This window comes from Cimex lectularius, unplaced genomic scaffold (genome assembly GCF_000648675.2).
Source record: "Cimex lectularius strain Harlan isolate CLEC.00 unplaced genomic scaffold, Clec_2.1 scaffold22, whole genome shotgun sequence".
Lineage (NCBI taxonomy): Eukaryota > Metazoa > Arthropoda > Insecta > Hemiptera > Cimicidae > Cimex > Cimex lectularius.
This window is the reverse complement of record NW_019392657.1, coordinates 1870428-1894929: the sequence shown is the minus strand read 5'-3', so window position 1 is coordinate 1894929 and position 24502 is coordinate 1870428. Positions and strand designations below refer to the sequence as shown.

Below are 24502 nucleotides of genomic sequence, written 5' to 3'. Positions count from 1 at the left end.
CCTTATACACATACTATTATAACTAACCTAATTAAAGGTCGATGTGATACTTAATCCGCCATCAACCCTTCACATTATATATTCACGCTAATAAATACATTCACTCTCAACACATCCAAGGGACACAAAACCATTAGTATTATATACAATAAAACTACCCTGTTTCATTTGAGAATGGCAACAAGGGACCAAGACACTCACTGCTGTGCTCAAGCAGAACTCGGATGGCATACCTAAACGCTCTCTATATGGAACCGCAACTTCAATGCCAGAATCAATTAAGAAGTTAAGAACAATTGGTAGTGCATCGCTAAACGGGATGACATGGGGTGATCACTTGACACTTAGCCAGTGTTGGGTGGTGGTGTGGTCATTTGCCTGGCCAAAATGAGCATCTTGGAAAGTCTGATTAATTGACAGCACGAGCAGATCCTCAAAAACAGTACTGTTAAAGTTTTAAAAAGTGTTTGTTCACAGGAGGGCAGGGAATGTTTCCGGTTTTAGTAGCCCTCATCTTGTTTCCTTCGGATGAGTTATCTAGGTAAATATAGGTCTGTAAAAGGCTATGATAATCCTAGTTGATTTTTTGGTCTATTAGAAATAAAAATAAGAATAGTAAAAGATCTCTACAGGTTCATCACCAAACAACAAACTGAGAAAATACATAAATACATATACGTGTACCATAATGTAGCAATGTTTAATGAGTCATGTAATATGACTATAGTACTAGCTTTACTTGAACATCTGTTTAAATGTAGTTTAGTTTTCAAACAAATGTAGCATTTTATTTACTTAACAAAAAAAAATGAAAATCCCATTTCACGAACAGTTTGGAACTTTTTTCCGGGTAAGTACCATTGTCAGACTGGAAAATTTTCAAACAGACAAAAAACTTTTTTTTGTAGTCACAAAAAGGAAAAATTTATGCATTTTTTAAAATTAAACAACAAATAACTTAAAAGAGTGTGCAGAAAACTGAGAATACAATTGAAATTATCTTGATATTAAAAAATTAAAAAATGGTGGGCATTATGCAAACAAAATATTGAGAAAAATAAACAGATGTTTATTGTCACTATAATCCATGAAAAATGTAAGAAATGAATAACAGCATGTTCCAACCAAATAACTTTATTATTTATCAAAACGCACACACTTGAATTTACATTAGCGATATATTTTTTCCCGTAATTTTCATACGAGTCCTAAATACTGTCAAAATTAAATTTCAATGCCTCATCAAGCCATGCGTACTGTTAAGTAAATTCTGTTGTCACAATATGATGAAGGTGGATTGGCAACACTGCACGCCTTTGTTCATTTTTGAGTTAGTCTTTTCTTTGTCTATTGTCTATTGGATGTGTTCCTGGTGTGTGTCACCTGTTGTTGTATAACTGTGTCTTTGTAATAAAAAACGTTTAAAACTAAATAAAAATCTTATCACGTACCTTCAGCGTTTTGGAACCACGCTGGACTAACTACCATACCCCATCGAGACATACCCTGCGCACTGAGTGTGGGTGTCAGGATGTCTCTTCCCGTTTCTTCGGACAAGAATCCTCCACATTCAGTACTGATCTGAGAAGGAATCTATCCTTCCTTTAAGCCATAAATACACTTGACTCTCACTCGTTCACCCCTCATTATTAATCACAATTGGCCAAAACGCGCTCTGATGTACACACTTACGAGTGCCTTTCTTTCGCAGTATATCTATTTTTCACGACAACTCAAAGCAGTCGAAGACCAATGATTGTGGTATGGTATGGTGGAAAGGGTACTAGGAAGCGGGGTTTTTTATTCCCCAGGCACTGCAGCCTTCTGGCTTATTGTGCCTTCCTAGTTCCTTAGTTCAGTCAATAGACTCAATCCTTCTTCTTAGAAGGTCATTGACTGTTGTTGCTGCAATTTGATTCCCTAAGTCTTTTCCGTACATTAGGTTAAACATCCATTGAGCTGTTGCTTCACATTAGAAGATGATATGAGTGGCTGTTTCCTCCTCATTACATAATCTGCAGATGGGATTATCGCTGTATATACCCATGTTGTGTAGATGTTTTCTCAGATACCAGTGACCGGTTAGTAGTCCCACCACTCCTCTGCGTTTTGCCCTCTCCAATTGCATCAATGTTTTTACCAATCTGGGTGAGGGTTGTTTCATCATAAGTTTACTATGTCTAGCACCGCTAGAGTTTATCCACTTCTCTTTTTATTTTGCTTGGATCCATTCTGCAATGGAGGATTCTATGTTTGTTTTTGTTATCCCAAGGATAGGTTCAGGGCCTATGTACGGTCTTGCAGATCCTCTGGCCAGTTTGTCTGCTTCCTCATTACCCAAGATTCCCCTGTGCCCTGGCACCCAAGATATCATCAGTTGTTGTGTTTTCCCAGGTTTTGGAGATTTTGGATGCATTCACTGACAAAATGTGGAATGCTTCTCGATTTTGCCGAAGCAAGTACCCCTCATTACTAATCACAACTGGCCAAAATGCGCTCCGATGCACACACTTACACACATTAGCCTCTCTTTCGCTGTATGTCTATTTTTCGCAACTCAAAGCAGTCAAAGACCAATGATTGTGACACACGCTTCTACAAGTCCCAATGGCATTCGTCTCAGCTCTCACGAAAGGCGGTTCTTCCTGCCCAGAAGACCACTTTCTTTTGTCATGATCGCAAAACCAACTTATAGTAGAACCACCTATGATTGTCTTGGCCTTTCTGTTACTATACCTAAGCCATATACAGCTTTTTACAGTTTTGTGGCTGATAATTTTATTCTTTGCTTTTTTCTTTGAGACAGAAGCTTTTTGCTTTTTTAATTTTGAAATCATCATTATTAAATAACATCATTAAATTTTCTTCTCTTTGTCAAGTCTGAATACTTTTATTCAAGCCATTATACCTTGTCATGGTAGAACTCTGTAGGGTGATAGACCCAGCAGTGCGCAATATAGCTGTATGATACAAAGAGCCCTCTCGATAGATAATAGGATAGACTTCACTTATTTCGGGACTTTGCCTCTTCGTCAAGCCATGAATAACTTTATTCAAGTCGTTATACCCAGTCATAGTAGTATGAAAAAGGTGATAGACCCAGCGGTGGGCAATATAGCTGTATGATACAAAGAGCCCTCTCGATAGATAATAGGATAGACTTCACTTATTTTGGCACTTTGTCTCTTCGTCAAGCCATGGATACCTTTTTCATGCCATTTATACATTTTATCAAGACATGGATACACAGGGTGGTCCACAACATCTGTGTTGTATTGACTTATAAAACCAAAATTAAATTTAACAAAATATTAATCATTTTTTCTACTTATTAAAAAATGCATTCACTAAAAAAAATGCTTTAATTGATGTGTACTGATTATTCGATTCAATTGTTTTTTGTTTTTTTAATCCTAAATATTGCAAATATTTATTGGCTTTTGTATTATATTTTTCGTTATCACACTCTCCAAGAAAAACACATTTCATTTCCTATGTGAAATATTTTGATTTTTTTCTTTTTACAGACTTACAATAAAGATTTATGCATGATTTGTTCTCCTTGCCTATTTGGATCAATGGAATATGTGCTTACTTTAAGTATTATTGGCACGGTGAGTTATGGTAATTTTAATGTAGTTAACTTTTCTCTTATGCATTTGCAATTACATACAGTTTTATTTATACTGAACAATACACTGGGGTTCTGGGGGCGGTCGGCTCAGTTGCTGCCATGAGTGTAGGGAGGTCAGGCTTCTAGAGCACATTTAGCTCCAGGGGTCTTGGAGATTTGGACTTTTCCATGATTGTCTTGAAACAAATGCTTTTTGTTTACACCTCCGAAAAGAACTACATAACGGAAAAATCAAATAATAATGTTAAAGGAAATAAATTGGTAAGTCTGCCCTCTCTCCCCGCTTGTTGGTTTCAGCCAGGTCGGTGGCCCCTGGATGCCACTGTTGTCCTCTGTGTCTATTTCCATGGCTAATGTGGAAACACAAGGTCAAAAAAATAAATAAAAACAATTTTAAAATGAACTGAATATTCCTTCCAGAAACATTTTGAGTAAAAAAAGACAAAGTGTAAATTTATCATTGGCTCTCTCCATGGCATAATGTCAATAAAATATATTTTAAATCCAAAATGGTTATGTTCGAAAGTATTTGTAAAACATCACTTTGTTATGGAGCCCAGACATGCTAGAGTTGTTCCCAGTTTTTGTATATACCTTAAAACTACATATAAAATATTTGCGTAAATGTCTCATTCTGCCATCAAAACGGTACCCCAATTACTTTGTAAATCAAATTAAGCTTAAAAATGTGTATTGGTTTGAAGTATATACAAATTCAATAATTTCGTGGTCCGCTTGACCAATTAATATATTACAATTAAGGTTTTTAGTTGAGATAAAAAAGTCAATGGCACAAGCGGGATTCGAACCCACGATCTTCGGCTAGACACGCCGCTACTCGACCACTTGAGCTATCGTGACCTCGATCCACTCGGGCACTAACTTCCCATCTCAACCCCACCTTTTGAGTTTTCCCTTCTTTTTGCCATTTTTCAAATGTCATGTAATCGGATTTGTATATAAAAAGTTGGAAACGGAATATGGAATAACTGTAACAGAGTTGATAAGCACAGATTGTAAAGTAGAAAAAATCCTTTAGAAGGTGTGGCTAACCTTAAAAAACAAGTATATACAGAAAAATGGCAAAAAGGAGGGAAAACTCATAAGGTGGGGTTGAGATAGGAAGTTGATGTCCGAGTGGATCGAGGTCACGATAGCTCAAGTGGTAGAGCAGCGGCGTATCTAGCCGAAAATCGTGGGTTCGAATCCCGTTCGTGCCATTAACTTTTTTTCATCTCAACTAAAAACCTTAATTAATTATATACAGAAAGTTGACTTATGTAGTTTATATAGGCAACTGAATTCTGTAAATAAATATATAAATTGTGTCTTAAGAACTGATCAAATTAGTTGGATTTTTAAAGCTAGATGTGAGTTAATCCATCTAAATAAATACTCATTCAAAGTGATATCAAACCTATGCTTGCTCTATAATAGAAAAGAAGAGTAAACTATTTTTCACTTTGTGGGTGTATGCCCAATCTTGGCAGAAATCAAAAAATCGGTTTTTGCGAAGTGTAATCTTTCGAATGAAGAAGTTATAGAAATTCTTAATGGAAAATGTTGGGACTTGTTATGTCATTATTGTAAAAGAGCATGGCTCTATAGATATGATTTAATTTTTCAAGTTTAATTTCGTTTAAAATTCGTAAAATTCCAATAAAACAGATGGATTGGCGATAAACACTTTATAATGATACAAATGTACTTGGTACTATATAATTATGTATTCCAATCACTAATTATTTATTCAAACTAATAAGTATGTATAAAAAAAAAATTGCAACTCCTCCGACAGTCACAGTACCATGGAGTAATGTCTTATGATAAGAATAAAATGTACATATTATCATATTCATTATTTTGTTAATAAAGACTTTATTATTATTATTATAAATGAACTAAATAAAAACAATGCCACACAATACTAAGTATTTTCATTATATATACTTGTTTTTAATAACAAGAGTCTACTTATTTTACTAGTATTATTAATATTTAAAATACATTGATGGTTATGATGTTAGAGAATCTACTAAAAAGTGAATTATAAATTATCATTATATTTTCAGTTTTTTAATTACAGCTTACCACACTATGGGATTGTGTATGTTTGACTAATTGTGGTCAAATTTATTCACACTTGAAACCAATTGAACCTAATTGTAAGTCAACTACTTTGAATACTTTCTACACAAAAAAAAATCTATCTGTTAAAAATTCAACTATCGAACTATAAATATATTGTTTCAGTCTGTCCAGTTATAAAAAAATATTTTCGATTTTTAACATGTGGACTTTACTTGGCGATATATTCATCGCTCGCGATTGGAATAAAAATTGTCGGTACCTGATAAACTTTAATAGGGTTTAATAACGATTTGAAGAAATTTTTAAATAATTTCAGGAACATCCAGTTCTCCTTTTGCCATACATCCTTCTACAAATGGTGAATATAACGCTTTTAATATTGGTCGCATTTTTATCCATTCCGAAATCGACTAAACTTACGAGGAAAACTCTCATTTATTGTGGTAAGTTTTTACATCTAATTAAAATGTTGAAATTTCAAAACCATATTTTTCCATTATAATTACTGCAAAATGATTTAGTAGAGAGTCAAAATGGTTTCAAATTCCTAATTTAAAAAAAAATCAATTTTGCATTTCTAGTATAATGAATAATATATTTTATTGCATAATTAATTTTTTAGGGTTTTCCGCTTTCAATTTTCTCCAGTGTTTTTGCAGCTTTCGTCACATGCTTCAGTCAAGGGATTTTTAAATACAAACTTGATTTTCTTTAGAATGACTAGTAGGTAAAAGTAGGTTTATATAAAATTTAAGCCAAAAGGATTTGAAGATAATCACAACTAGTATATTTTATCATGCTGATCTCATTTCACATTGAAATGAAATTGTAGCGATACAAAATAAAAAGAGATATAAAGAAAGGAATAGAAACTGCCTGATTAGTGTTCACTTCATTATGTCGCTCCAGCCTTTAGTTTATACTGTAAAAAATTGGACAACGCCGCAGAGCAAACAGCAGAAAGGTGCGTTTGGCAGTTCACTTGCCTGAAATTTTTTTACATCAATTAAACAATTTTCAATTAATACTATCATAAAATTATTATTATACAAGTGTTTTTGTTTTTCTCTCATGGCGAAGCAACCTCTGGATGTTTGCAAGGAAAGAATCATTCGAAGCGTGCTGTCTGTCAGAAATTCTCGGTACTGATTCAGTCCACATACAGCCACTATAAAAAAAAAAAAAATTCTAGTGATAGTTCATCTTAATTAGCAATTAAATATTATTTAAATATTTATTTTAAGTAGCAATATTAAAGTGATTTTTGTCTGCAGTTGAATTACGCATACTTCTAACATTTTATGTGTTTTCCAGTAAATTGTTGCTCTATTCGAAGTAGAAAAAAGTAGAAAAGTCAACTTTAAAATAACAATTGTAATTTTTGTAAGAAGTTAATATTTTTTTATACCCTGTTCAACAAACAAATCTTGAAGTTTGAGGGGAAAACCATTTTTCATTATTTGTCTGTTTTCCGTCAAAATCCTTTCACATAAACTGTGAACTATTTCTCTTGAACTCTGAATTTCTTTTTCATCCAACTGAAAAATATGAACAATTTTAGAATTAGAAATATACAGGAGAGTAATATAAATGACAATGGGTATAAAACAAAAAACTACTGGCAATAAAAAATTACAAACAACCTTTCACCACCATCAAATCAATCATAAAGTTTCTCTCTATATAAAAGAAGTGTAAAAGTTTTACGAATAAATTAAAAATACCTTATATGCTTACGTAAGACTTGAGGGTAAAGTAGATTGCTTGATGAATAAGAGTATAACCTTTAGCATTTGGATCTTTTTCTATAGTTTCACATTCAGTCTTAAATTCACCATCTATCAGCATCCCGAGGAGACACATGTCAGAGTCACTACGAGAGGGAGAGCCATATTCTAAGTACTCGTTCACAGAATAATCTATGGCAGATGTTTTTAACAAGTGGTTTTCTGTATCTTTCCCTTCAGATAGTTTATCCATGAAAAATGAAGCTAGAAAAAAAAAGGTTTGGAAGATTACGATACTTTTTGTACAAACAGTTTGTTTAACGCGTAACAATTTCTTTCACAATCGACTGATATTTTTAATTCAATAATTTTCTTCGAGGTGGTTCAAATTTTTAATGTTTTATTGAACCGAAATGCATCTGACAGGCCGATCCGCACTTAACACATCAACAAAAGATGTTTTAAATTTTTCAAACAACTGCATTCTTCTTAACACAATCAAATCTGATAAAAGACCCGTATCAGGTACATAAATTTATTAAACGTAGCTATGTATGTATGTATCGAGACATGGATGTAAATTTCTCTTATGAACACAGATTAGTCAAGTTCTCAAGTAACACCTTGTTTATTGTATTTCTTATATAATCTCATAAGCACATGACTGAAAATATGTACAAAAAAAGGCATACACAAATATGTCAATTCTATACAACGTATGCGTAGAATGTAAAGAAATATTTCCTTTTTACTTTGCACAAAACTGTATTTTTCAGGTTACTTATGAAGAAAAAAATTAAAGTTATTAGTAATTTTAGACTGTGATAGTCCGCAAATATATTTTAAATATTTTTTTTTTATGCAATAATATTATAATATATATACTGGGTGACCCAGTTCCTTCTCACGAAACTCAGGGAATCGATTCTATTCTTCGTTTGGAGCAAAAAATTCTCAGGAGAAAATTTTCGGAAAGTTCTCTATTTTGAAGTTATTCGTCAATTTAGGTTTTTTCAACTTTTCACTACCTTACCACATAAAAACGCTTACAACTTCCAAAATGTTGAGACTGCAACAAATCCAATTACATCATTTGAAAGAACGCTAAATTTGCTGTAAGATACTTCTTTGCAATAATCTGAATGACATAAAATGTTAGCCAATATTAGTTGAAACATGTCAAAATTACAAAATTTAAAATTTTGGTCATGATTGCTCGCTCTACTGAGGTTACAAAAAAATACCTACAACATGTCAAATTTTACAAAAACTTCATCTAATATGCTTTACGTTGATATATCCAGATTTTTAAATAACGTTCTAGTAGAGTTGAAAAATAACAATTGAATGTTCGAAAACGTGAACTAAGGTAAATTTGAAAGGGGGGGAGGTAGAAATTCGGATATGCATTCAAGAAGAGGGAAAACACTTTGAGCATTTCCTCTGAAAAGTTCCACCTTTGTTGTTAGGTGCTTGCTACAAGAAGAACCATTGCATTTTATTGTAGGAAGCTTTCTGGTATGGTTTTTGTGAGATTTTAGATCATTTTTATTTTACAAAGCGAGTTTTAATTGATTTATTTCTACCCCCTTCAAATTTATCTTAGCTCACGTTTTCGAACATTCAATTGTTATTTTTCAATCTACTAGAACGTTATTTAAAAACCTGGATATATCAATGTAAAGCATATTAGATGAAGAAGTTTTTGTAAAATTTGACAAGTTGTAGGTATTTTTTTGTAACCTCAGTAGAACGTGCAATCATGACCAAAATTTTAAATTTTGACATGTTCCAACTGATATTGGCTAGCATTTTATGTGATTCAGATTATTGCAAAGAAGTATCTTACAGCAAATTTAGCGTTCTTTCAAATGATGTAATCGGATTTGTTGAAGTCTCAACATTTTGGAAGTTGTATGCGTTTTTATGTGGTAAGATAGTGAAAAGTTGAAAAAACCTAAATTGACGAATATCTTCAAAATAGAGAACTTTCCGAAAATTTTCTCCTGGGCATTTTTTTCTCCAACGAAGAGTAGAATCATTTCCCTGAGTTTCGTCAGAAGGAACTGGGACACCCAGTATAGGAGAGGGCTCCCATAAAACAACGAAAAGTATGCTAAGTGAAGTATGTTTTTTTCCCCTCCATAGAGGCTTGCTTACACATATCTCTATAACTTCTAGAGGATCATCCACAAAACCCTGAAATTGGAGCCCTCGCAGAACTTCCTAGAATTTAACTGATTTAATCCGATATTGAAGAGTTTTTATTTTTTTAAGTAAAATCCTATTAAATCAAATTACTGTTTTGGTTATATCAACATGGGTAAATTTTTTTATTTTATTTAATTTTTTACGAGGGTTCGCAACAGCAGAGGTCATATAAATCCTCAGAGTGCCGGTGTTTTTGAAAAAAAAAAGCCCGTTTATAAGTATGTCGGGTTCGAATGCAGGGCCGCTGGATTCGAACCCGGGACCTTCACCTTACAGTGATGAGCGCCGTGTCAACGCCTAAACCGTTGCGGCCACCGTCGCATGGATTAATATTATTAAACCAACATTTAAACTCAACTATTTAATCATGATTGGTTACGTTATACGTGCTTGGAAGAACATTTTCAGTAAGTTAAATGAAATTATGGACAAATTGAAATCTAAACGACATAAAATTGTAAGTAATTTTTATTGAAATTTTTGGATAAATACGAGAAAAAGCGACTTCATCAGGTCCAAGGAATGTCGATCACCATGAAGAAATTACAAATCGATTCTAACGGGCCCTTTAGATTTGTAAGTGTACATAGCGTACATATTTTCCAGGTGAATTAATTTATTACCTCAAAAGTGTACAAAGGTGCGAATATATTATTTATTCACGTACGGAAGAAAAACACTGCCAGAGTATTTTTGAGCTTGCCTAAGGGGTTGTAAAGTTCGCGGGTGGAGGTTGTGGTCCACCATTGCACAACCTTCGTACATTTCAAAGGGAATGCGAAAAAGACAATTTGCAGAAATACCGTTTTATTGTTTTGTATCCTGTTTTACAATCAATTACTTTTTACAATTCCGACGTTATAGACCTATAGGCCATGAAGAAAATAGGGACGAGCAGTAAAAGCGGGATTATCTTTAACCAAAGCCGGTCTCGTAAACTGAGGAAATCTCGGCTTCAACAAAAGAGCAAAAAGAAACAAAAAAAGTATACGTAAATTACAAAACTGTTACAACGTTTACATATTGACTTTTTCAACATGCACATTTAATGTTTAAAAAAGTTTTAGCAAAATGGAAAATTGTTTATGCATTTTTTGTCGTCTAAAGTGCTTTCTATATTGAGAAGTTTCCTAAATAAAAAAAATCCATAATCGCGAATTTCGTCCAGGGAGATTCTGTACTTTTTAAAGTTTTAAGTTATTTTAACTTCCAGCTAAAAGAGTTCCTAGTTTACTTGCAAGAACTTTAATTTAACTTCTTTCGTGTAAATTTTTGTCGCTCCTCTTTGAACATTCCAAACAAGGATTTTATTCCATTATTAAATTTAATTTAAAACTATAAAGTTAAAAAAAAAATTATGGTCAAGACGGAGATTGGTTTTGTCCCTCGCCAGGGTCATTAGGGCGTTAGACACTATTTTTGTTATGTACCAGCGACAAAAATGAACGCCCAGAATAAACCTTTTTCCTTATATGAATAACTTTTGTCCAAATTGGCAAACTCTCCATTTCTGCGATGTACAGTCGAACTAATAAGGGCCGAAATGTTCTTCTCGCTACCAGAAGAGCTTGAATACAAAAATAAACATTTTTCCTTACGGAGAAGTTAATAATAATGGGGCTGGGGTTTTCTAATTTTAATTCTGTCAAATAAGATACACTCGCTACAGTTTAAATTGGGAAATGTATTCCCATCTGCCAATAAAAACAAACTGGGTGATCTCATTTCTTTCTAAACAAAAGTGCCTACCTGCCCGCTGATTTCTTTCTCTAATTTTCTACCAAATTACTAATAATCATAACTTAAAATAATCGTAATTTTACTATCGGGTTGTCCGGAAAATAATGCAGGATTTTAAGTTTTCATTAAAAAAAATCTATATAAAATATTCTGTTTACTTTTACAGGATTACTCATTTGTATGAATGTCAACACTTATTAATCCTCTTCCAAATGATATTGTTTGTTTACCTCTGTAGCNAATTATTTTGATTAAAGAACATTGCTTTAAAGTAACTAGTTTCTTTTTTTTTGTTTAATACCAAAATCCTGCATTATTTTCCGGACAACCCAATACTAAAGATTATTTTAAGTGTTTTTACTTCTCTTTCTTTCACGCGTATTTTCCAGCCTGCAGCTATCTGCTACTGACTCACAAATTTTATATGAAAATCTAAAATGTTAGTCTCTCGTTTTTTCCTCAGGTTGTCAACTACAGAATACACCCAAAATGTACAACACACAATACACCTCAACAAACAAAGTCTGAACACATTCAATCCTTCCGAGTACTCGATATTCCTTAAAGTGGTGTTAACCTTACTTTCACGCTAATAAATTAAATTCGTTCCAATAAATTAACATAAACACAAAAACAATATAAAAACCCTAGACTATTCAATATTCATCAGGACGTGGTCGGACCCATTAAAAATTTGCTAATTATTTAAGAAGACCGTATTATTTTTAACAAACGTGAATAAATTATTGCGCTTTTAATCGGTCCTGGTTGAGCTGAAATAATTACCGGTTGTAGAATAAATTGGTATACCGTGAATAGAATTCGTCATTTCGGTTGAACCAGATTCTTATATCAGCGAACAACAGAAACTGTATTGGCAAGGAAACGATTTTTGTCATGTAAGAAAGGAACCTGATTCAAACAATTGGAGAAAAATCATAAATTGACTGTTATTTTTAAACAATTTGAAAATATTCTGAATGATAATTCTCGTGATTGGTTCTGATTGGACCGAAATAATTAACGGCTGGCGAATTCGTGGCCGATGAATTGTCGGTCAGAATTGTCAAAAGAATTGGCATTGTATCATCAATCAAATTAGCCTTCAATTTCGAGTGAACGAACAAAAATTCAACCTATATGAGATTTTGTAAACGGATGAGAGGAAATTGTTAATAATAATTGAAGAAAACGAGACATTGACTTCTATTCTTGACGAATATAAAGTTAGTACGAAATAATTACAGATTGATAAATTAGTTACTCGGCTAGAATTGTTGATCAATTTAAAACGTAGATACCAATTTAGGGTTGTTAGAATGTTTCACACCACTTCTTTAATACAGTTTTTTGAATATTGCAACCGGTTTCGCATTATTACATTTTATGCATCTTCAAGCAGCTACAATGAGCATTAACATAATTATTTGTTCATATTTATTTGTAAATATCATTTAACATAATTATTTTTTCATGTTTATTGTGTATATTTTTCATTTAACATAATTATTTGTTCATGTTTATTGAGTAATTATCAATTAACATAATTAATTGTACATGTTTATTGTGCAAATATCATTTAACATAATTATTTGTTCATGTTTATTGTGTANTATATATATATATATTGATCATTGTGGCTGCCTGATGATGCTTATAAATTAATAAAGCTAAACCTGTTACAACATCGAAAAAACTATCAAAGAAGTAAGTGGTGTGAAATATCCTAACAATCTTAAATTGTACAACACAACCACAACGTCCCTATAACATTCTGATTAACGCACATATCAATACGGTCAAACGACAGACCCGTCATCATCAGTAAGACGGATTCATCCAAATTTATCCACCGCAACACAAACCCGCCGTCAAATCTGGAATGTAACAGAGATAAAGCAGACAGAGAAATATGTTCAAAAATGAATAAATAACTGTCATGAGCACATCCGCATGTAGATCAATCGACCAAGAGCTTTTTTTTGCACCTAAGCAAATATACAATGCAAAAAAAATGTCAAGGATATTTATAGTTAAACATGATGAAAATGATCGAGGATCATAGGGTAGCTTCTTTTCAAATGATCTGTACACACAATGAAGAGCACTCGTCGTAGATAAGAGGGTTCCATTAAACCGTAGCTCGCCCAATAAATTCCATGGCTGTATCACTGCCAAATGAGTTTTCGTTTCTTTTTTTGTTGTATTTTATTCGACGACACCGGTTGATGAAAGGGAAATAATAGCTACTAAAAATACTCACAGTTGCTTAAAACTCACAATCAGTTGTCCCAACTTAATCCATTTGTAGTCTACGGGCTATCATCGCAATTTTATTCTGTAATGACTTGACGACAAGGAAAAAACGGAATCGCAGGGGGCAGTTATGTAGAGATAATGGGTTGATGCAATAACACATTCCTCCTAAAGTTTAAGTCTTCATTAAGAGTTTCAAATTTGATAAATTTCATTGAAGACGAGTAGACGTTACACTTTACCTTTACAATTCTAGGAAAGCGACCGCAAAGGTGCCCATTATGCAAAGATAGAGTAACAGTCGAGCACCTTTTCAATTGTAGAAAGCTCGACGTTTATAGGCAATATTTTGGAATATCATCGGACCTTTGCGTAGTCTTGGGGCACGGCAGCGGGCACAAATCGCTGTACCGGTACCTCAGGGCTGTAGGGATCTTCAAATGTTTATAGTTTATGTGTGTTTGTGTTGTGTCTGAAGTGTTTGTGTCGTGTTTGTATCGTGTTTATGTTAATACATTAGGATGAATGTAATTTATTTGCGTGAAAGGAAGGGGTTATTTACCCCGCCCCGAGGAATATCGAGTACTCTTTAGGGAATGAATGTGACCAGACTTCTATGTTTGTGGCGATATATATACTATGTATTGTATGTTGTGTATCTATTCTTAAATTGACAACCTGAGGTACTAACAAGAGGCTAGCTTTTTAAAATAACGACGTAATATACAAGTAAAAGCAGAGAGTCAGTAACCAGATCGAGATGCTCAAATGGCTGCAGTTCAATACAAAATACGCGAGAAAGACAGGAAAAAGAAGGAATAAACGCGGAGGGCCGGCGATGACCTCAGCTGTTTGTCGGCCCATAAACCTTCCACTTTATATATAGACGTAGTTTAATCCAATTATAAAGTGTTTATAAAATTAAAGCATTAAACGAACCTTCAACATTTTTCATCTTGAGCATAACCTTTAAGTTATCCTCAATAAATGGATAGAATGGGACCACAGCTTCCAAAAGCACTACCTCAATGAACCTTAGTGCAGCCGAAGATCACCCTTACATTAAGGACCGTTTGGAGTTGATCACCTTTCACGAAAGTCGGTACGATCGGCTCTGGTCGTCGTACATCGCGGTCGATCATTATCTTCTTTTCCATCGCCAAACCACAGTAGACCATTGTGTATGGTAGCGCGCCGCACACCCACGACTTAGTGCAGCCGAAGATCCGTTCTGTATAGATAATCAGTTGATTCCACCCCGTATAAATGACTAATGATTCACGCATGGCTCTTGTAGCAAAGCGTCTCTACGACTTCACGATCCATGTCATCTGATTATCACAAACCAAACGGCATTCATCTGTGACCCCGATCAAGTGTCCAACATTTCAAATAGTCGCCTATCTACTCGATGCCTCTCCAGTAGTAGAAAATTTGATGCAGAACGTCTAGAGACTTCTGATGACTGTTTTCGTGCTCACCCTTACATTACGAACCGTTTGGAGACTACCAAGTTAAATAACCGTCCCACAGTGCGGTAAGAGCTATAATATGATCGTCCCTAGTCGTCGTACATCCCGGTCGGCCATACCTTCTTTTCGATCGAGACTTCCGGTTGCCCTAAACTGCTAGACCATCGCGAATGGTAGAGCGCGGCACATCGATGACCTGGGCTATGTAAAAGACGCGAGAACTTCTCGACTTAAAACCCTGCTCTTAAGAAAATGTGTTTACTCAAATTTATTGTCAAAGAAAACAATTTAAAAACTCACTCGACAAGTTCGCTCGGGAAAGGATGAAATGGAACTGATTTTCGTTATTTTTAAAATAAAGGGTGTAAAAGAATTAGTAGCACTCTATAAAAGTAAACAACAAGTTATTAATATTTTGTTTACGTTTTAAGTCAACCATTAATCTTTATACTTAGCTGTTAAGAAAAATAAACAAATAAATAAGTGTCCGGTTTTTTGACTCTGAGTGTATAAATGTACCATTTAGTTCTAATTAGAAAATATTCTGGTTAGAAGATTGCTCCTTCCCTACACATTTTTAATGAAATTGTTTGAATTTAGGAAAACAGTTTAGTTTTGTATATTTTTATTTACCATATTTCGTGACAGACCAGTCGAATGGGTGTTTTTCCAAAAGTTTATCACACAATTCCAAGATTGACACGATTTGGCTTTTAATCTCTTCGTCATCGTAGGTTTTTAAAGCACCAATTTCACCTGGAACAAAGATCGAAAAATACTTATTGAACATTAACGTTTATCTTACAATTAATTAAGGTTTTCAGTTGAGATAAAAAAGTCAATAGCACGAGCGGGATTCGAACCCATGATCTTCGGCTTGATACGCCGCTGCTCTACCACTTGAGCTATCGTGACCTCGATCCACTCGGACACCAACCTCCCAGCTCAACCACACCTTTTGAATTTTCCCTCCTTTTTGCCATTTTTCAAATGTCGTGTAATCGGATTGGATTCTCGGCGGAAAAATGGCAAAAAAGGAGGGAAAATTCAAAAGGTGTGGTTGAGATGGAAGGTTGGTGTCCGAGTGGGTCGAGGTCACGATAGCTCAAGTGGTTGAGCAGCGGCGTATCAAGCCGAAGATCGTGGGTTCGAATCCCGCTCGTGCCATTGACTTTTTATCTCAACTGAAAATTTTAATTAATTTAAGATATTAATTGGTCAAGCGGACCACGAAACTAGTGAAATTAATGTTTATTTAATCCATTAGGTTTCGTGGTCCGATTGACCAAATAAATTCTTTTCAATTAAATAATCTTTAAGTAAAGTACTGGTTGAGATAAAAAAGTCAGTGTCACGAGCGAGATTCGAACTCACGACCGTCGGCTAAATACGCCGCTACTCTTGCCTACCAACTTCCCTTCTCAGCCCCACCTTTTAAATTTTCCCTCCTTTTTGGCATTTTTCAAGTTCATTGGGAAGTTGGTGTCCGAGTGGATCGAAGTCAGGATAGATCAATGGTAGAGCAGCGGCGTATTTAGCCTAAGGTCGTGGGTTCGAATCCCGCTCGTGACACTGACTTTTTTATCTCAACCAATATCTTATTTAAAGATTAATTAATTAATGTTTATTATAGAAGCGTCTATCGATATAATTATTTAGTGTAGTTCTATGATAAACTCTATAAACCTAACCCTATCCTCGGTCCAAATTGCGTTTTCTTTACTCACTGATAGGAATATCTAAAGCTCAATTAAAAAAAAATGAGGATTTCAATTTTTTACTCTTAACTGTTAAGCGACTAGAAATGCCAAATAACAACTATCAAGAAATTACAACCTGGTAAATAAATTAAGGTTCAAACGAGGCCAAACGCCCGACGCGTTTTTTAAGCCTGGGTAAAGAATTGCGGCCAATGCCTTAGATTTAGTTCATTAGAGTAAATTAATCGTCGTTGTCTCTTCACAAAGGAAAGTTAGAAAATAATTAAGAGGCTTAATCTTCATTTGCAACGACGCGCATTTATCGGTCAGCATTTTTGTTTCTTCTGTTTATCATTCGCACAATTTTAATTTTCAATTATTGTTGCAATTTGAAAACAAGATAAGTTTTAGGGTAGTAGGTGTTGAGCTGATTTGTTCAACTTTATATCGAATTTGTTTATCCAGTTTTTAAGTGTTGTACAAATTGCCAACTACAGCCTATTTTTTCTTAAAGGAGACGTCTGAAAAATAGTTTAAGCTGATCTGTTTATAACTTTCATTTCTGTCTTCTGACTCACTATATACACAATTTTTCCTTTTGAAACTGTTAATTGTATATGAAGTACAACGCTTCTAGAAAAGTTGTACAATTATTAAAATTATGTTTTAAATCCAATCGCGTATAAATTTAAAGATTTATACAGTTGAACTCATATCGATAAATAAATATGTCAGTATTAAAATTAGGTTTTAGGTAATGACAAGGAATTAAATGTGCCGTCCTCATCAATGAAAACATGTTAAGAAAAAGGTTTGATTTTTTGATATTGCTGCGTAGGCGTAGTTCGGATTGAATTCCAAGAACGTTGTTGGACCATGTTGGCAGGGGTTCCACCTTTGTTTCCCTAATTAGTATGGACGTAGGCGATGGTGCCAAACTGAGTCCAGACATCTGTGAATGAACAATGCTTAAACACTTCCATTCTTCGCCTGTTTTCGGGCTGTCCGGGGCTATCGGGCAGGAGGTTGCTCGTTGAAGGAAGGATTGCGAACAAGTTGCGGATGGGAGTTTTAGGGCAAAAAGACGCCGAAACAATAAAAAGTGTCGTTGGCAATATTTTTATATCGAATAGACTTCTTCGATTTGGGTTAATCCGATACTTCTTTCAGGATCTTATATTGTTAAGATGGCTGCTTGGATGAAATATTCCCGAAGGGAGAAAATAATTAATTGTCCGGTCACTACAATTAAGACCACATGTCCGGGCTAATCATAATTTTTTTTCCCTACGAATACAGCAGTATGATTATTTACAAAGCCTAGTACAGACATGGGTCAGAATCCGTCTGCCGGAGGACGTTGTTAAGAGAAAAAGAAAAAATAATAATGAAGAGATAATAAAGTGATAAGGATTAAAGCGAGGTTATAACATAATTCGCTAAATGCTAGTACAAGCAAAAAATGTTAAACATAATCTTTTTTCAATTAATTAATTTTTATGTAAGGTATTGGTTGAGATAAAAAAGTCAGTGTCACGAGTGGGATTCGAACCCAGGACCTTCGGCTAAATACGCCGCTGCTCTACCACTTGAGCTATCGTGACTTCGATCCACTCGGACCCTAACTTCCCAACTCAACCCCACCTTTTGAATTTTCCCTCCTTTCTGTCATTTTGCAACAAATCAACTCTCAACTTGTGACTCAACACGGCAGACAAGAAGGACACATCTCAGAAAAACAAACACTTTGAGCCCTGAAGATGATCTCAATAAAGATCGAAACGTTGGCACGATAAAGAAAATGTTTTTCCGACCGCATCGCACGGCCTCCAAATTATAATCAAATAACGGTCACTAAACACCACACAAATCATTATAATTTTATAAGTGTAACTGTAATAAAAAATTGCTCTTAATTAAATAAAGTCCTGAGAAAGGCGTCAAATACAGCCGAAAATTCAGAAAATAAGTTGAGTTTTTTTTACGTTCATGACTTCATCACTGATATGCTAGCTTTATTATTTATCACTGAAGGCGATGGAGGACCCATGGATTAGCATTACTAAAAGGAAAAATTAGAATTAGAATCGTATAATCAGTCAGTCGACGATTTCACCCTATTAGATAGAATATAATAATTTACAGATATCTTGAGAGACAGAAACAAAAGTGGATGAAGTGATGAAATTTTTTCATTTTTCTCGTAGGCTGCAAAGCGGTAATATTTATTTTTATTTTGAAACGACACAAAAATGGTTAAAACCTCAGCCAATGTTTTCTATTGAAATGTGGGCTTTTTAGTGATCGGTTTTTTGATAATTTGTTGGAATCCTGAGGAGTATGAAATATTCGGTTTAAGTTTATATTTACATCTGTATTGTATTTTTCCTATCAACGTATGTTTTGCAATCCTTGAAGATGACCCCAATAAAGGACAAAACGTCGGCACAAAACAATGGAAAAAGTGTTTTTCTAAACTGCTTCATTCTTGACCTCACGGATCCAACAAATTGTTAACTATTGAAATGTGTGGATAGATAGGGGTTGTAATTATATGAAAAAGAAAAATGTCATAAATATAAACAATGTCAACTAAGATCAACCGACAGTTTGGCCTGATTTGAAGCTTTTTTTTTTTTTTTAATTTAAATAAAACACATTTGAAAATATAATTCAACTAAGTGTTCATTTAGTGAAAAACCCAGTACAGAAAATATTTGGCCATTTAAAAATCTTTTCAAATATAAAATTTGCATTGTGTACAAGCGCAGTGTCACATCACGGTGCTAATATAAACACCGAATATTGTTTTTATTTGTTAAATTGTAAAATATTACTGCTATTTAAAAGGTGCAGAGGCGATATTAATCAAAGACGAATTGACGCTTACCTATCACATCCACATTGGCAATGACCAACATTTTGTAATTGCGGATTTATGCTTCTTTTATTTAGTTTAAGCACACAAAAACATACAGGAACACACTAGTTTCCTCTCTCTCACTCTCTCTCTCTCTCTCTCTCTCTCTCTCTCTNATCTATCGATTCTTCTATCTATCTATCTATTTATATATCTATCTATCTATTCTTCTATCTACCTATCTATCTATTCTTCTATCTATCTATTTATCTATCTACATATCTATCTATTTATATATCATATATTCTTCTATCTACCTATATATATCTATCTATTCTTCTATCTATCTATTAGTATATCTATCTATTTATCTATCTAATCTATTTATGATGTATTCTTTCGTAAGGTTCTTGCTCGCTCTCTCTCTCTCTCTCTCTCTCTCTCTCTCTCTCTCTCTTTCTCTCTCTCTAACACACACACACACACACAATATCCTGTTATCACGATTGTATTTATCTGCTATAAAGAACCGAAAAGAATTGTTTTAACAAATGCCTACATCTTAAATAATAGTTGTATTATTTCGTGTAATATCTAGTTTGTTTGGAATTTATTATAGAGATATAATAAGACGTATAAAGAATGTAGATAATTTTCTTCGTTTAAGAGAAATAAGAAGTTAACATGTTCCCTATTTAATCGCACAGGACTGACTATTAATTGGAGGAAAATCGCTACAAAAGACTAATTGTAAGTTTAAAATAAGACAATTTCCCTGAGTGTTTCCGTACAAACGGCATCGGTGATTTGAAAGAGTAAAAGGAATGTTTCGCAAGTTAATTGGAATTAAGAATCGCCACCCCTGATGAAACAGACCGTAGGATACTCTCTATGAATAATTTAAGGGTTAATAAAATATTAAAACATTACATAACAATCGCCTATTCAAAGCCTACTAGGAAACTGAATAATGAAAAGCCTTGTGTAAATATTGAAACTTAGAATTAAAAAACTTTTTTCTAGAACTGAAGGAGGAGTCTTTTAACATCGTGGAGAAGAATTAAACCTTCATTAAAAGTTAAGTTACACTGGGAAATGAGATTGTTCTTCCATATAATTTTTTTTTTAACAATAGACGTCTTGATAAACAAAACCAGAGAACGCAATTTATTTAGAATAAAATAGACTTTATGTTATTCAGTAAATTTCTTTTAAAAAATTAATATTCTTGCTAAAAACGACTTGAATCTATGAAGATAACAAGGTTTATTCAATGTTAATTTTTAAATAATTAATTTCTAATTAGAAAATTTAACATATTGATGAAATATGTAAACTGACGTGATCCTGGGCAATTTATTCTGCGAATTTAGTTAAAACAAATCAAACAATAATAAAATTTTAATGTACTCTTGTTGTCAGGTAAAATGTGTAAATATGGGAATGAGTCAAAATTTATAAAATGTTTTAAAATTGATATTTGAGCAATATTTGTATATGTATAGTCCAAATTTAAATATTTTAAAATTTTCGTATAGTCCTGAACAAGTTGGTCTTGCAGGAATTTGTGACATGCAAGTTACCTTTTACAATGAGCACTCCAAAAATCAGATTGTGATCCACCGTATCGGGATGAGTGCTATAATAGTTAAGCATGGAATGCAAGGAGTCCAAAACATTGTAAACGTTTGACCTGGATGTGCGAAAAAATATAAAGAGAAGAGGTACAAGAAACAAACGTGAAGAGCGCATCTCTGAAACTGCCGGTTCGCTTTCCCCCTCTCGTCAGCCCTTTGTCGCGGATATAACCTTATAGATCTTCATCCACGGTGTTCGACCCTTTATTTAACCCTCCTCAGAGTCATTTCCAAAATTTACTTTCGGGATTACCATTCATCCCTACCTAATCTAATTTCACTGTCGAACTTCCTTTTTTTGGCGAAACAATGTACAGGCTAAATTTAGAAGGCAATTTGTCTTTCACACTCCGGAAAGGAAGAAACATTCCTGCAACGTTCAAAAAGATATCGATATAAGTATTCGTTTGATAATGTCCATGTTTAAACACATTTTTTAAATTAAATTTGCAAAAATTGAGTCGGTTTATTCCATACAGGCCTAAAATCCATCCCTATGCTGTATATTTCAATTATCTTTTATCGTCGGTTGAATGGATCCAAACAAACATAAATATTGGAAAACGGACGCACAAAAAGTAACATTAATCCTTCCCCCGGTGTTTAGTATATAAACCGAGCTACCCCGTTTGTCTCTGCTAATTATCATTGAATCAATTATGTTTATTTGTTCAATATCCATTAGTTTTCCCCTGTTGGCAAAACGGAACAAAATAAAATAAATTTGTTTATATTTAATTTAATAACGAAGGTAATATCAATCTGACTGTGATTATGTGAATCTGAATCTAAACTTTAATGTAATAGTCATGAAAAGAACTAACAAAAGTAATAAAGTTATAAAGTTGCTATTAACTTGATTCGGGTGAGTTAAGGGAGAAAAACCTTGGAAAACTGACGAAATAAAAGTTACAGGTTTCTTTAGCCTCATTTATATTAAAATAAGTAACAGAGCAATAATACAAAAAAAATTAATAACGTCAAAACACGAATTCGAAAAAAGGGAGATGCATTTTTTTGCATTTTGTGAGATTTGAAAGGTTAAGAACAACATTGTGCGGACAACTCATCAGCCTAGCCCAAAATTAAATAAAAGGGTGAATAGAAATATCGGAATGAGTTCCTTTTATGGCGTAAAGCCAAAAGCGCGTCCTATGAAGGATAATGAGTTGTAGCAGATGTCTCAGGAATGAAATATTGATTCGGGATCGGTTATATTTTACCGTCTATTAACAAAAACTTGCAAATCGAAAACATAATCTTAAAATTTCTGTAAATGTGTTTTAAATGCCTGTAAATTATTTACCATAGTTAGTAAAGTTATTGCATGAACGTTGGGGCTTTACATTTGCAACGTCTTAAAAGACTAATTTTCATATTCTTAACCAAATCTTAATTCCTAACCATCAATTTGGACCTCTCCCTTCTAGCAGTACTTCAGAGTAGTCGTCAGGGTATCCTCGGCTTTAGAAAACAAGCAATACTGTTCAGCCTTATTTCTGGATGTTACGGAAGCATTCGACCGAGAGTGGTACCCCGGCCTCCTTTACAAGTTAAGAAGTAACCTCCCAACAGCTACTACCTCATCTGAAGTCCTGCCTCTCGGATCGATGGCTTAAAGTGCGAATCGGTGCTTTGTTGGTAGATCAGGTCAAACGAACAAAACAAGTATGCGGAAACGTCAAACCTGCTCACCAGTGCCCATAAACAAGAAGAATACCACCTACAAACCAAGTCACCTTGGGCTTCACTTAGCAGAGTTACATGGAACCCATATACAAGATTAAAAGGCTCTGAACTCAACTACTCAGACAGTAATGAGACCAAAATCAACATACATATAAAAATATCTAGTCCTTCCCCTCGGGCCGACGGTTTAAAGTGAGAATCGGCACCGATTTTGGGAGTGAATCGGGTTAAACGAACAAAAGAGCCAACAAGTTATGAGCAAACGTCAAACCTGCCCACCTACCTTGGGCCTCACTTAACAGACTTACATGACAGAATACTCAGACACTAATAGGATTAATATTTTGATATGTATGTTGATTTTGGTCCCATTAGTGTCTGGGTAGTTAAGTTAACCCTTTTTATTCTTGTACGTGGGTCTGCTGGTCTGCTAAGTTAAGCCCAAGATAGAGGACTTAACCGCTTGCAAAACATTCATCAGAGCTATTTGAACTTACGGATTCGAACTCGGGCTCGGCCAAATCGTCCAACAACCAATGAATTCAACTGTCAATCCAAAGTTCTCCGCCGTATCCTCAATGGTGCCTTCCATCTCACCATGATCTAAAAAGGCTTAAAATACCATTCGTCAATGATATCCGAACATACTTTCCATGAGCCCAAACTCTTTCCTCAATTTCACACCCTTAGAATACCGATGGTCTCGTGACCTCCTATCTTAAACCTCCCAACTAAATAAAAGAGAATGCACTGCTGGTTTCTCTCCCCTCAGCCTCATGGTCTGTCAGATCTGTTATATTTGTATATAATTGTACTATTTGCTCAATTTATATTTATATTGAACAGATAGAAATAAAAAATATTCGCATAATGGTCCTGCGTTTCGATCTAGCTTTGCTCTTGCAATTTTTTGTCCTCTCAAAACTTTTCTTACAACTAAATGTTGATTTGTAATAATAATAAGAAGAAGACAAATCAGGACTCTTATATCTGATAACCACACAATCTCATTCACGTGTCAAACATCAATCTGTAAGAAATGAAAGAATTTCTTCCCTCAGCAGATTTTTCTTGCCCAAGAAAGTGGCTCTTACTTCCCTAAGTTGTGGGCAGTTCGTTCCCGAGAACTCATTGTCAAGAAGACAAGAGGATCTTTAACGTCCCTAGCCTATTCGGCCTTATCGGACGTTTTGATTCTCAAGATGAGGTGTAGAGGCGCCCCAGCCCCTAAGGGCCGAGACAACCTCGCTCTCCGCTTGTCCACTCCGAATGGTCCGGCCCGCATTGTGCATCGGGTCGTATGCCGCACGCAAAGGGCTAACAGGCCGAAATACATCAGCCTGTTCTCCTGCGTACTCCCTAGATAGAGAAGGCCACTCTATTTCCCTGAGTATAGGGGCTCCCCTAGCGTAGAAACTTCCGGGAACGCCCAGGCAGCAGTTTAGTTTAAAGTGGTATTGCTAGCCACACCCTAGATGAGCACCG

The 24502-nt window shown here is 34.4% G+C and overlaps 2 protein-coding genes across 5 annotated transcripts; one reads left to right on the top strand and one right to left on the bottom strand.

The window, feature by feature from the left end:
• The first annotated feature begins 743 nt into the window (after positions 1-743).
• Positions 744-6634, top strand: LOC106674283. 4 transcript variants are annotated; one of them, XM_014406925.1, is made up of 7 exons: positions 744-850; positions 3528-3614; positions 5721-5799; positions 5888-5976; positions 6042-6168; positions 6348-6452; positions 6558-6634. In XM_014406925.1, the coding sequence occupies exons 1-6, from the start codon at positions 809-811 to the stop codon at positions 6416-6418; spliced, it is 495 nt and encodes a 164-aa protein (XP_014262411.1). In that variant the 5' UTR covers positions 744-808; the 3' UTR covers positions 6419-6452; positions 6558-6634. The 4 variants fall into 4 exon arrangements, 2 of the variants coding, with proteins under 2 accessions (XP_014262411.1, XP_014262426.1); XM_014406940.1 differs by having other exon boundaries at positions 6348-6448; positions 6558-6622; XR_002909833.1 differs by lacking the exon at positions 6558-6634 and having other exon boundaries at positions 5707-5799; positions 6348-6440.
• On the bottom strand, positions 6490-21459 carry LOC106674269 (UPF0764 protein C16orf89 homolog). Its single transcript, XM_014406897.2, has 6 exons — positions 21275-21459; positions 15765-15887; positions 7463-7716; positions 7134-7263; positions 6776-6893; positions 6490-6711 (listed from the first exon to the last, which is right to left on the bottom strand). Exons 1-6 carry the CDS (start codon positions 21441-21443, stop codon positions 6621-6623), a joined length of 885 nt encoding a protein of 294 aa, XP_014262383.1. The 5' UTR covers positions 21444-21459; the 3' UTR covers positions 6490-6620.
• Between the last annotated feature and the right edge of the window lie 3043 nt (positions 21460-24502).

What these genes read in the sequence shown, in the direction of transcription:
- LOC106674283 (XM_014406925.1), top strand. Translation starts at nt 809, where the DNA reads ATGAAAATCCCATTTCACGAACAGTTTGGAACTTTTTTCCGG. An exon ending in CTTTAAGTATTATTGGCACG is followed by an intron (nt 3,615 to 5,720) that starts GTGAGTTATGGT and finishes TTTTAATTACAG; the next exon opens with CTTACCACACTATGGGATTG. An exon ending in GAAAACTCTCATTTATTGTG is followed by an intron (nt 6,169 to 6,347) that starts GTAAGTTTTTAC and finishes TTAATTTTTTAG; the next exon opens with GGTTTTCCGCTTTCAATTTT.
- LOC106674269 (XM_014406897.2), bottom strand. Translation starts at nt 21,443, where the DNA reads ATGCGCTCTTCACGTTTGTTTCTTGTACCTCTTCTCTTTATATTTTTT. An exon ending in CTGGTCTGTCACGAAATATG is followed by an intron (nt 7,717 to 15,764) that starts GTAAATAAAAAT and finishes TTTTTTTTCTAG; the next exon opens with CTTCATTTTTCATGGATAAA. An exon ending in AGAGAAAAACAAAAACACTT is followed by an intron (nt 6,712 to 6,775) that starts GTATAATAATAA and finishes AAAAAATTTCAG; the next exon opens with GCAAGTGAACTGCCAAACGC.